Raw genomic sequence first — 12,917 nt, 5'->3', positions numbered from 1 at the left:
CCAGGTTCAAGTGCACTGAGCTGTATTAACTATAAAGGCATTTTCCTCTGTTGAAGACCAGAATCCCAAGGACATAGAAGGCATAGATACATAAATAATACATGATGGAGAGAAAAAACACAAAAGTGGTCCTGTCCCTTTTACATCATGAATCAAAATAAAGACTTGAAGTGTTCCACCTAAAACCAAGCCCTGAGTGTTATTAGCCAACTCAACTTTGTTGAGCTGGTTTTACTGTTACCTCCCTAATGTGCACCCAACCAGAAATGAACTCTAAGCTCAGGCACTTACACGCTATAGTAAATGACTGCTCAGTCTAATTCTAAATGAGTCTATTGAATCAAAACGAGACATATCCTTCCATTAGACTCATGATTCCTAGATTACCCCCAATGCGACTATCAGACCACTTCAGTTCTGTTGCCTGCAGGATTCCATTTGCCAAGTGGGCATCTAGCCTGTGCTGACCTAGAAACTTGCTACTTCCAAAGGCAGCTATTGGCCAAAATCTGGCTTTTTGTGGGTTCCCTGGTGAACCGTGGTAGACATTCTTGTTTTTATACTCAAGAGCCGTTCCTACTCCTCTTCTCTCTTGCCACCTCCCGTTACAGTCTGGAACACCAGATACTTGTTTTCCTGGCCTCCCTTGCAGGTAGAGATTGTCATACAACCCTGCATAGACCAATCAGACAGAAGCAGAAGTATGTAGTGGGCAAGGGCAAGTTCTGGCAAAGATATTTGATTCTTTATAAAAGTCAAAGATGAGGGACCTCCTTTGTGGTCCAGTGGATAAGACTCCACGCTCCCAATGCAGGGGACGCGGGTTCCATCCCTGGTAAGGGAACTAAATCCCACATGCCACAACTAAAGATCTCACATGGTGCAAGGAAGATCAAAGATCCCATGTGCTGCAACTAAGAGGTGGTGTAGCCAAATAAATAAATAAAAATTTTTTTTTTAAAGTCACAGATGGAAAAGGAAAGCTGCTGTTTCTGCTACTTCCCTCCTCCTCTTGTCTTGAGCATGGACAAGATGCCGAGAACTCTAGCAGTCTTGCTTATGCTTATGTGACCATAACCAAGGTGGTGACCAGCCAATGTACTGAGCATGGCAGAGAGAAAGCCTGTGTCCTCAGTAACATTACGCAAGCAGCCAGACCAACCCTGGGGCTGCTCCTACATACTTCTTATGAACAGGAAATCCCCTGTGGCTTAAGCCACTGGCCCTGGAAGCCAAGATCATCCATTCCTATCTGATGGGTGAGCCACACAGAACAAATGGACATGACAGCCTTCAGACAGTTGGAGGCAACCACGCTGCCTTTCCTATATGCTCCGTTCCTCAAACTCAACATCCCCAGTTCGTTCTGTTGTTCCTCAAAAGACCTGGTTTTAGATCTAAAAATCTCCCAATTCATTCTCCCCAGCTCCATTCAGGCGTCATCCTCTCCAGCCAAAATGACCCATTCACACACCTTCCTTTACCAGAAGTGCTTCCTCCTCCCATAACCCTACATACCTGAGCCTCACTCATCCCTGAAGACCCAGCTCCAGTTCCACACCCTTCTGAAGCCTTCCCTGCATCCACAGATGAGCTCCTTGTCCCAAATTCTTTTCTAAGATTATTTTTTTAATGTGGACCACTTCTAAAGCCTTTATTGAATTTGTTACAATACTTGTTATTTCTGTTTTGGTTTTATGGCCGAGAGGCACGTGGGATTTAGCTCCCCGACCAGGGATTGAACCCACATCCCCTACACTGAAGGTGAAGTCTTAACCACTGGACCACCAGGGAAGTCCCATGTCCCAGATTCTTAAAGCATTTTATCCTTCAGACCTTCTCATGGATGTGGTCATTGACTACCTTTAAGTAATCACTGTCTGTGCTTTTTTATCCTCCTTCCTTACAAGTGAGAAACTATTCTGAAATAAGAGAAATGGATGCTCTTTTTTTAACTTCTTTACAATGGCTGTCCAACTATTTCCAAATTCATAAATTCTCTAGCTCACCTTCTCCATTGCAAATGGAAACTTGTCTTATTTTCACTCATCCAGTAGCATCCTTGGACCCTCCCTAGGGAACTGAGCCTTTAATGGAAATCTCTGCATTAATCTCCCCGCCACACAAGCAGACCTTAAGAGTATTTTAAAGCATGAAAACCATGGAGAGACCAAGCCTCTAATCCAAGCCATCTTAGCAACACTCTCCTCCTCCTTTAGTTCGTCCAGGTCTTTACAGGACTGGGCTGCAGAAAAACAGTGGGGCTCCCAGAAAAACAGAGATTTGTAAGAGGTTCTAAATCTCCATTCCCTGAGGTGTTTGTGAAAAGCATCGAGGGCCCTCAGTTGCACAAGGCCTAGGTCTGGGGCAATAGGCAAGCAGTCAATGTTGTCTCAGGAATTCATAGGTCCTGAGTGGGCCCAGGCTTACCGGAAGCAGTAATTGGTGTCCAGGGCCCGCTTCTTCCTCTGACTGTGGCCTGGGCTGTCTAGCCGGTTTGGGGGAATCATCATGAGAATTAGATGAGGGATGTGTTCCTTCTTCTTCTTAAGTCGCCCCAGATCTCCGCGGCCCGGATCATCATCACTGTCCACACCTGCAGAAGGAAGGAAGGTGATGGTCTCCTGTCTGAGGAGGGCAGGATGGACTCTACTTTCTCATCCCATCCCCACCCTATTCAGGAGGTGGGATGCTGGGGTCTGTGAGGAAGGCATGGGTAAGACACAGCTTCATGCTAACGTCCAGCTGCAGGAACAGGAAGACCCAATGGAAGAACTGGTATCAAGGGACCTGCAAGATGCCTGTGGTCAGATGCCCTTGTGACTCCTGTGGGTAATCCTCCAGAGGGCACAGCCCTTCCTGCGATGCTTCCTAGAGAATCTACAGAGATTCCTGAAGCATCCTTGTCACTACGAGGCTCTAGCACATTCCTTTGAGTTGTCGGTTTAGATCCTGAGACTTAAGAGCTTGAGGTGTGAGTCTCCTCTCATAATCTGGACTGGTCAAGATGCCATTACGTCCCCCTATGCTTTCCAGATGTCACAATTTAAGACAGTTTGAATGGGAGCCAGAGGAACAAGAATCAACAATTGCTAACGTTCGCATCAGGCTTTCCCTGGTGGCCCAGACGGTAAAGAATCCGCCTGCAATGTGGGAGACCTGCGTTCGATCCCTGGGTTGGAAAGATCTCTAGAGAAGGGAATGGCAACCCTCTCCAGTACTCGTGCCCAAGAAATCCCATGGACAGAGGAGCCTGGCGGGGTACAGTCCACGGGGTCACAAAGAGCTGGACACGACTGAGGGGCTAACACACACACACACACAACATTCACACTGCATTTACAGTTTCAAAGTGTTTTCTCTATAAAACTCAGATAGGATCATGAAGTGTATGAAAACAGCAGATAAACTCCAAAAGGAAATCTGCTAGTTCATCTGCAAAGCTTGGAAACTGAATTCGAGTCTCAACTACAAGAAGATCTATTTTGATGGCCAGCTGCCCGCGGTTGTCCATCTCCACCAGGGACAGGAACGGGAGGAGCAGGATTTGCGTGGTGACAGGATGGACAGGGAGGCCTGGCGTGCTGCAGTCCATGGGGTCACAGAGAGTCGGACACGACTGAGCAACTGAACTGAGCTGAACTGAACTGCAGGAGGGACATGGACCTCACGCACGGGCAGTAGGACTGGGAGATCAATGGCAAGCTGAATCGCAAGTTTCCTTTTCTGAAAATCTTTCTGAACAAGATAACTATTGACTGAAATGGGAGGATTTCATGCCAATTCAGGATGTAGGTAAGGACTTCAAAGGTCTTTTGAGCTCTGAGGTTCTGTGATTAGGATGTCCAATGATTTGCTTTAAAAAAAAAAAAAAATAGGCTCTGTTGCACATGGCAACTACCAAGCCCGCACACTCTAGAGCCCACCCATGTCTGCAACAAGAAAAGCCTGCACCTCAGTGAGAAGGCCTTGCATCACAACTAGAGAAGACCCGGCATGCCACAAGTAGAGAAAGCCTGAGTGCAACAACAAAGACTCAGTTCAGTTCAGTCGCTCAGTCGTGTTTGACTCTTTGCGACCCCATGAACCACAGCACACCAGGCCTCCCTGTCCATCACCAACTGCCAGAGTCTACCCAAACCCATGTCCATTGAGTTGGTGATGCCATCCAACCATCTCATCCTCTGTCGTCCCCTTCTCCTCCTGCCCTCAATCTTTCCCAGCATCAGGGTCTTTTCCAATGAGTCAGCTCTTCACATCAGGTAGCCAAAGTACTGGAATTTCAGCTTCAACATCAGTCCTTCCAATGAACACCCAGGATTGATCTCCTTTAGGATGGACTGGTTGGATCTCCTTACACTCCAAGGGACTCTCAGTACAGCCAAAAAAAAAAATTAGGCTCAGAAATGAAGTTCATGAGGGACTTCCCAGGGCTGGCAGTCAAGAGAGGCCCTGAAACAGGTACCTTTTTCCAGACACATCTCTGACCTTAGGCTTTAAATTGGTTAGTTTGACCTGGACAAACCACTTGGCCTCAGGAGTGCCTCCGGGAACCCACAACAGGGCTTCGCAAAGGAAACAGAACTTCTCTGACATTCAGAGACTGTCTAGGCTCAGCAGCTTGAAAACATACTGGAAAACCAGAAATGTCTCTCACCTAGCTTGGCCTCTCCAAGCCAAGCACCCTGAAGCCTGAAGCAGCTCAAACCCAGATGACGCCCTGGGTGGGCTGTGCAACATCTGGAAAGCCCAGCAGTCAGAGCGCTCGTGCTCAGGGCCACCAAAGTCCATTGCTTTTAGCAGAAGTGAAGACAACTCTCATTTGCTGAGTATCCAAGCACTTTATTTCACATATGTAATCTCATATAATTTCATGACAACCCTGTAAAAGAGGTACCCTCACCCCCAGTTTGCTGACTAAGCTCAGAGAAGTGGACCAGCTTGCCTGTATGATTTCAGAGCTCTCATCAGCACAACACTGTCTTCCAGATCCTCATGCACTCTCTATAGACTAGGGAGTTCTTGCTTTGAGGACAAAACAGAATATGGAAAAAACCCAAATGAACTTTCTGGCCAACCCAATACAAAACAGTCAGCCATCTCTGTGAGGGAGCTTGCTTCCTCTTCTCAGGATCTGGCCAGGGGTCTCCTGTTTTATCTAGCTTTATTAACTCCCCCCACCCATCCTACCATAAACATCCCTTTTGTTACCTTTGAATTTGATTTCCATCAGCTCTTGAATGTTTTCCAGGATATCCCCATTGGGCTGAAAGGTGTGACATGGACAGTGGATACTGATTTCGAGACCTAAGTTAGATTCTGCAAAATAAGACACAGAGTTGGTGAGAAGAGCAGTCTGCGTGATGAAGCACACAGCGTGTATACCCACATAGCTATATACCCACAGCCACACACGGACGATCCAAGGTTTCTCCCGCCACACACAGTCATGGGACCAGAGTCAGACTGAGGATCACAGGAGACAGAAAATGCTCCCAAAGCTATCGTGGACCTTCATGCTCGTGTTGCCTTGTTCCAATATTTCTGTTGTGTTAAGTGTCACCAAATGGGAGCATACACTAGTGGGCCTCATGCAGGAGAATTTTAATAGGCATCTGTTTTTCCAAGGATGGTATTAGGGAAAAGTTGTCACCAGCCTAGTAGGGGTGAAAGAATGAGGGCACAGCAAAGGAGCAGGAAAACAGTCAAACCCCCGATGTGTCAGCTGGGAGAGGAGACGTTCAACCAACCTGCTGAGAAAGGATGGAGCAGAGAGGAAGAGGAACAAGAGTTGACAAGTGTGAGGAAGCCTGGACTGCCAGGGTTTGGTGACTCATATTCTGGGGCTAAAAGGCCAGCTCTGGCCCTTTCTCCTATTGGCTGTGGGATTAGGTATTTTGGTAACTAAAACTGGAAAAGCAAGGAAATTAGTAAAAGGTGTTGAATATAAAGTGGAAGGAAGAAAGGGAGAAAAATAAATGAAAAATTTGAACTGAATCCAGTAGTTTTGTACAGAGGAACCAGGTAGAGTCTAGGATCATGCCAGTTCTGGTGGGTAAGAACCAGGGAAGCTCTCTTGATCCAGGGCAGTGATCAGGTATGGGAAGACGTGGGCGATGACCTCTGAGTTCAGGGTCAGCCTGAGTTCAGAGATGCACTGCTGTCTGAGATCACCCTAGTTCTGTGTGAGCATCTAGCCCTGGGGCCAACCTGGAGTCTTTCAGAAATCTGATGTCATCAGGGAAAACCCCAAAGAGCCCGGGCCAGCTCAACATCCTTCTCATGGGCAGAATGGCCCAACCCCAGAGACTGCAGGCAGCGTTGGGCAGACCTGGATGTCCCAGTTCTACTGGTTAAAAGCCAGCTCAAGGGGCTTCCCCAGAGGCTCAGTGGGAAAGAATCTGCCTGCCAATGCAGGAGACACAGGTTCCATCCCTGATCTGGGAAGAACCCACATGCTGTGAAGCAAACTAAACACATGGGCCACAATTGCTGAGCCTGTGCTCCAGAGCCCGGGAGCCACAACTGCTGAGCCCACTTGCCTAAACTACTGAAGCCTGTGCCCCCTAGAGCCCATGCTCTGCAACGAGAGAAGCCACTGCAATGAGAAGCCTGTGCACTCAACTAGAGAGTAGCCCCTGCTGTCCACAATTGTAGAAAGCCCGCACTCAGCGACAACGACCCAGCACAGTCATAAATAATTTTAAAAAACCCAGTTCAGTCCCTTCTTCCATAAACTCTAGATCCCAGCTTCATCTTTCCCACCCCAGTCACGGCAGCATCTGGGACACACGGACACCTGCTGAGCTTTCTGTTCCAGGTGAGCTCTGGTAGGGAGGGGAGGAGCCAATATAATAAGGATGCTGAGCCCCAGATGGAGAACTAGAAGTGAACAGAGAGGGAGGCATAGGAGTCTACTCTTTTCTGGTTTAAGGCAGGTAGAAGAAGGAGCTGGAGCAGCTGAAATGGGTTACATAAAACATAGTACACTTCTATTACCCAGAAGAATTTTCAGTCCAGGACAGACTGAAAGTCCTATGGGTCTGTGAGTTAGAAGGCTGAGATGCAGACATGTTGGGGAGAGTTAGGGTTAGGGTGCAGGTGGTGAATGTGAGATGATGCATGGAACTAACAGGCTCCATCTAGGCAGGAGGCTCAGAGAACGACAGGGACAATCACCAACGTTTGTTGAGCATTGCTCCGTGCACGCTCTAAGATTCTGCATGCCTTAACTCATGTATGAAATCTCCATACTAATCCTACAAAGCACAGACTGTTACTCCTTCCCTCCCATTATCCACATGAGGACACTGAGGCTCAGGGAAAACTAAATGGCTTGATGGAGATGTCCAGTAAGTGGTAGAACCAAGATTCAAACACAGGCAGCCTGACATCAGAGCCACACCCCTGATCGAGACAAAGAAGAACAAAGAGGGCCCAGCAGGGACCACCAAGGAAGATGCCCACCCAGTCACTGAGATACAAAACAGTTGTATTTTCCCAGTGCCCCTTATCCTGAGCCGAGGCGCTGGGCGTGCTCTTCACCCGGCCTGCTCGGGGAGGCCTGGCTCTGCACACAGAAGAGCCAACACATATGACCAATTGCACAAAAGGGTGTGAGGACTGGGCCCCCAACCCTGGAGAGGGCTCCAGCTGGCTCTTAGCCCAGAAGGGAACTGGTGCAGAGCAGGCTCTTCGATGTTTGCTGAACTAATACATGACTGGACATGTGACTCAGTTTCCTCACAGTCCACACTGCTGACTCCTCCATTTTCAGTCCATTTACCACTTTGTTTGGGGCCAAGAACCTTCAAGAGACTCAGAAACTCTTCAGAGTAAAGGTCTGTGTCTGACTCCCCCAAACAGGGGTGGGCAGCATCTGCTAGAGCGGGAACAGAAGGTTCCAGGGAAGGAGTAACCTCAGAATTGGCAGTGGTGTGGATGGTGGGTGGGACACCCATAGGTTTTATTACGAAATTATCTTTTTTGATGTCTCAAGGAGGATGGAAATCATTCTCAATGCAAACTTCTCATTGAGTTCTGCAGCTGGGAACATAAGAACTAAGTGCCCAGGGCTTCAAAGAAATCCAGGTGGAGCTGATCAGAATCAGACAGGGAAGCTAAGAGATGAATCTCCCTGGCCTCTCTTCTCTGCAGCCATGTTGAGTTCTAGGCAGAGTGCTGGCTGAGTCAGATTTCCCATGGTGCTGCTCTTAGCTGACGCGCCTGGCTTCTCTGAGGTTTCCTCCTTTCGTGTGCAGTTGGGGAGACTCCATGGAGTTCCCGGAACCCTTGGAGCTGAGGCAGGACCTCCAGCCCACTATCTGTCAGCTCAGCCACCAGGTTATGCCCCTCAGATGGGGGCCTGCACACTCAGATGCCGAGAGAGCCCAGCAAGTTATGTGAGCAAAGTGAGCCCGTGCGTCATGCTGAACTGGGACTGCCAGTCTCACTCGTGGGGAACACTGGGGGATGGTGGGGCCTAGGGTGACAGGAAGACCGCATGCCCCAGCTTCAAGAGGTGGTCCTACTCATCTCTGATGGATCGTTAATTTGTCAAGAAAAGTCGAATGTCTAGGTTTTATGTGAAATCTCCGGACATTAATTAAAACTGTTAACCTCTAGTTAAATTGAAAACAATATGTAGGCCAACGTGTTTGTGATCGCTGCCTTCAAGTGTTAACCCTTAATTTCCTAAACCATCGAGGAGGACAAGGAAGGACCCAGCTGTCCCAGACACTCTGGGTATCCATATGTGGGTGGACCATGGATCCACGGCAGCTGATGAAGGTAGAAAATTCTTCGTAAGAGGGACACAAGGAACACACAGGACTGCCTTAGGTACTCTCAGCCCACTGAGCACCAGACTGGGAAGTACCACCAAGTAAAGAAGAGGAGAAATAGTGGAGTGTGATGCCCTGAGTCCCCAAGACTGTCAGTCAGGAAATTCAAGCTCTAATCCAGGCTCAATGACCCTGGTCAAGCCACTTAACTTCTCTGGGCCTCCATTTCCTCATCTGACCTAATAGAAGCTTACTCTCCCATAACGGGCTTCCCAGGGAGCACAGTGGTAAAGAATCCACCTGCCAATGCAGGAGGAACAAGAGGGTTCAACTGCTGATTCGAGAAGATCCCCTGGAATGGAAAATGACAACCCATTCCAGTATTCTTGCCCAGACAAATTCCCTGGACAGAGAAGCCTGGAGGCCTACAGTCCATGGGGTGGCAGAGTCAACACAACTGAGTGACCACACACAGCACTCACATAATGAGCCAAAAATCTGGAGGTTCTTTAAATACAATGGATCTTTAAAATGGCTCTGTGAGGCTTGCAGGGAAGGTGAGGAAGCAGAATGAGTGGAGGAGAGATTTGGACCATATGAAGTCTGATATGCATACTAGACAGCCCTACTTGTATGGCTACCAGGCCCTTCAAAATTAACCAACAAAATAGAACCTACCTCCAAACCTGCTCGTCTCCCAGGCCTCCTTATTTCAGTAAGAGTTACCATCTGGGTGTTCAGTCCCAAATCTTCAGAGTCATCTGGACTCCTCTTGTGTCCTCTCGCCCCACACCTCATCAGCCCCGTCAATCCTATTGGCTCCGCCTCCAAAATACAGAACAAACCCACACTCCGGAGCACGCGGGCCCAGCCAATGCGCACAGTGCCCTCACGTGGGCTGGCTGCTGCAGGGGCCCCTAACTTCTTCCCTTGACCTCACGACAACCAGAGGATCTTAAACCAAATCACCTCACCCCACGTTCCCAGCCCCGCTTGTAACATCTCATCACACTTGCAATAAGTTCTAACGCCTGACCACGGCCTTGCGGGTCCTACGTCTTGGCTCCTGGTCCTCTCTGAACGCCCCAGCTCCAGTCACATCAGGCAGTCTGCTGCTGCCAGGACAACTGAGCCTGGGTTTCATTGCTTTTGCTTGTTTCATTCATTGCTTCATTGCTTTTGCTTTTGCACATCCTTTATCCTGACCTTCACAGACTGGCTCTTTCCCATCCCTCAGATCTCCATGCACCAGCTCCTTCTTCAGAGGCTCTCGCTGTGTATCTGATGATGGGTCCCACCCAGGCACTATCACTTCGCCCTCTTTCTGTTTTACTTGGTACTCATCACTGTTGGAAAGTCTTCTTCCTCAGTGTTTATTTGTTTACTACGTGTCTCTCCCACCAGAACAAAAGCCCCATGAGATCTGGGACCCTGCTTGTCTGGTTCACTGCTGAATCCCCAAGGGCCTGGCTCTGAGCATTTACTCAGTATCAGTTGAATGAAGGAATGATGGACACACTGCAAGTTAATGGCCAACCTGGGCTTTGAGCCCAGATCTCTTGTCTCCCCTAGTGCCATCCCTTTCCCTGTGTCATGAAGAAAGAAGGGACCAGAGGTTCCTTCCAAAATCCTCATCCTGAGTCGACCTACCTCTCCGCAAGAGCCATTCACGCACAGTGTCTGTGACGTCGAAAGAAAGCCACTCGCCAGTGCCCCGCGTGGGCAGGTTCTTGCCATCAATATACCGCTGCTTGGCTATGTGCTCACCCGGCTGGAGGATCTATGGGGCAGAGGAAGGAGTAAGTCCCGAGGCCAGGACAGGGCACCTGGGCGTCACGGTGCAGCAGTACGGGGCGGGGAACAGGAGCAAACTAAGACTTCTGAAATGCTCTTTCGAGCTCCTCAGTTAAGTCTTAATCCTCTTAAGCAGCAGTCCCCAAACTCTTTGACACCGGGGACCAGTTTCATGGAAGATAACTTTTCCGTGGATCGGGAAGGAGGGGGGTGGTCTCGGGATGTTTCAAGCGCATTACCTTTATCGTGCACTTTATTTCTAATCTAATGCCGCCGGCCGCTGATCTGACAGGAGGTACCGGTCCGTGGCCCAGAGGTTAGGGACCCCTGTTCTTAATGACAGACACAGGTACAGAAACTAAGGCTCAGAGAAGGCGGGATTCACACCCAGGTCTGCTGCTCTCTGAGCAGAGCGCAGGCTCAGTCTGGCAAAGGAACTGACTTCCCCCCGCCCCGGCCACGTGGTGTCCGTCCCGGGAGGAGGTTCACCTGGAAGAGCTCAATCCTCTGCTCGCTGCGCTTGGAGGCGGGGTTGGGCATCCGAAAGACCCGGAATTCAGCTCGGAACAGGTTGGTTTCATTTTTCTCCACCGAGGACACGTTGAAGCGGAAAATCTTGGAGGTGATGCCTTTGGGGCAGACGGTCAGATCATCTAGGAGGCAGAGCATTGGGGGAGGGGGGGAAGCACAGCGTGAGCAACACCCATGGGGACAGTGTGCTGCCAGCGGACACTCATCAAGGGGCTGGGGGCCCACCTGTGACCGCGCTAGAGCCTTGAGGCCTCAGACCTACAGGTAAAAAAATGGGAAGATCCTTGGTGACCCTGGAATCACACACAGGCCTGATGGAGAAGCAAGGCATGGAGCCCCACCCAGGACATGGCACCAACAACTGGCCCCTCCAACCCCTCGTCGCGTTATCCCCACTCTGTCAAGCTGTCCAACCTGCTTTCCTACTCCTTTAAAAAATATAGATTCTCCAACAGCATCAGCAATTTCCCCTAGAAGTTTCATCACTGCATAGCTAGCTGAATCATTCACGCCTTTGTTCATTCAGGCATTTATTCATTCATCAGACACGCGTTGAGCAAATGCTATATGCTGAGCACAGGCTAACGGTGGGAAGCAAAAATGGTCCCTGGTGGGCTAACGGTAAAGAATCCACCGTCAAGGCAGGGGACATGGATTCAACCCCTGGTCAGAGAATTGAGATCTCAGGTGTCTGAGGAGAAACTACACCCGAGTTCTGCAACTACTGAGCCCACGCACCACAACCAGAGTCCACATGCCACAACGAAAGATCCCACATGAAGCCATGAAGATCCTGTGTGCAGAAACAAAAATCCAACACAGCCAAATAAATAACATTTTAAAAAATGGACAGACAGGGGCCCTGCCTTCAAGGAGATTAGCATTCAGAGGTGGGGCTATTAGTGTGTGGACCAAACAACAGGACCAGACAGAAAGCACTAAGGGCCTTTGGAGATGCTCAGAAGTTGCTGTAGACAGATCAGGGGAGGGAGAGAGGGACAGCACATTGCATCAGTGGTGATTATTTGATATGGGTCCAACGGGAGGAAAGGGTCTAAGGATGCAAAGGAAAGAAATTTTATGTGGAAGGATACTGGAAGCAAAAGCAAGAAGGAGAGGAAAATGCAAGTGAGTAAGAAGGACCCAAAGCAGCCAAGCTGCAGCCCATGAGACAAGGTCAAGACAGTCGATTGGGATCTACCTGTGGGGAGGCTGAAAGGTCAGACCGAGGGGTTGATTTTATATCATGAACAGTAGGGAGTCATGGAAAGTGACACTTCAGCTCTAACAAGATAGCACAGGGGTGACAAAGAGCCCACATCTAGAGCCTGGCAGACCCCCAGATACTTCTTCATCACATAAAGGGGGTCCATCACCATTGGCTCCTAAGAGTTACTTTCCCTGTCTGCACATGCCACGCCAGCCTCTGCACCCCGCTGGCCTCTGCACCTCTGTCCACAGACAGAAGGCAGCACATGCTCTTTCCCACTCCTTATCAGAGACAAGGGAAACAAAAAGATCCTGCCTTTTCTTTACAACCTCAAGGTCTGAGCAGCATTAACACCCCAGAGAAACACTTTTTACACAAATGGTAACAAGAGCCAGAACTTGAAATTCAAGCTCAGAGACCCAGATTCCACACATAATGAACATGGCTGGAACAAGCCCATAATCACCCCAGGGGTGGTTTAGGAAGTCATGGACAGGGCGGGAGGATCAGAGGCCTGGACACAAGCACATGCGCTACTGAGCTTTAGGAAAGGTTGAGTGAGTGTTTCTGGAAATTGCCATCTGGTGGGTCTGACACTG

The 12,917-nt window shown here is 49.3% G+C and overlaps 1 protein-coding gene across 1 annotated transcript in view; it reads right to left on the bottom strand.

The window, feature by feature from the left end:
• TGFB3 (transforming growth factor beta 3) overlaps positions 1 to 12,917 on the bottom strand; it is a 32,433-nt gene that overhangs the window by 2,943 nt on the left and 16,573 nt on the right. The window contains exons 3-6 of the mRNA XM_061156560.1: positions 11,067 to 11,230; positions 10,434 to 10,563; positions 5,212 to 5,319; positions 2,431 to 2,596 (exon numbers count right to left, since the gene is read on the bottom strand). Coding sequence (XP_061012543.1) covers positions 2,431 to 2,596; positions 5,212 to 5,319; positions 10,434 to 10,563; positions 11,067 to 11,230 — 568 coding nt within the window. The remainder of the gene's footprint in view (positions 1 to 2,430; positions 2,597 to 5,211; positions 5,320 to 10,433; positions 10,564 to 11,066; positions 11,231 to 12,917) is intronic.

Source organism: Dama dama, chromosome 12 (genome assembly GCF_033118175.1).
Source record: "Dama dama isolate Ldn47 chromosome 12, ASM3311817v1, whole genome shotgun sequence".
NCBI lineage: Eukaryota > Metazoa > Chordata > Mammalia > Artiodactyla > Cervidae > Dama > Dama dama.
The sequence above is the reverse complement of the archived record's forward strand: the minus strand, read 5'-3'. Positions and strand labels throughout refer to the sequence as shown.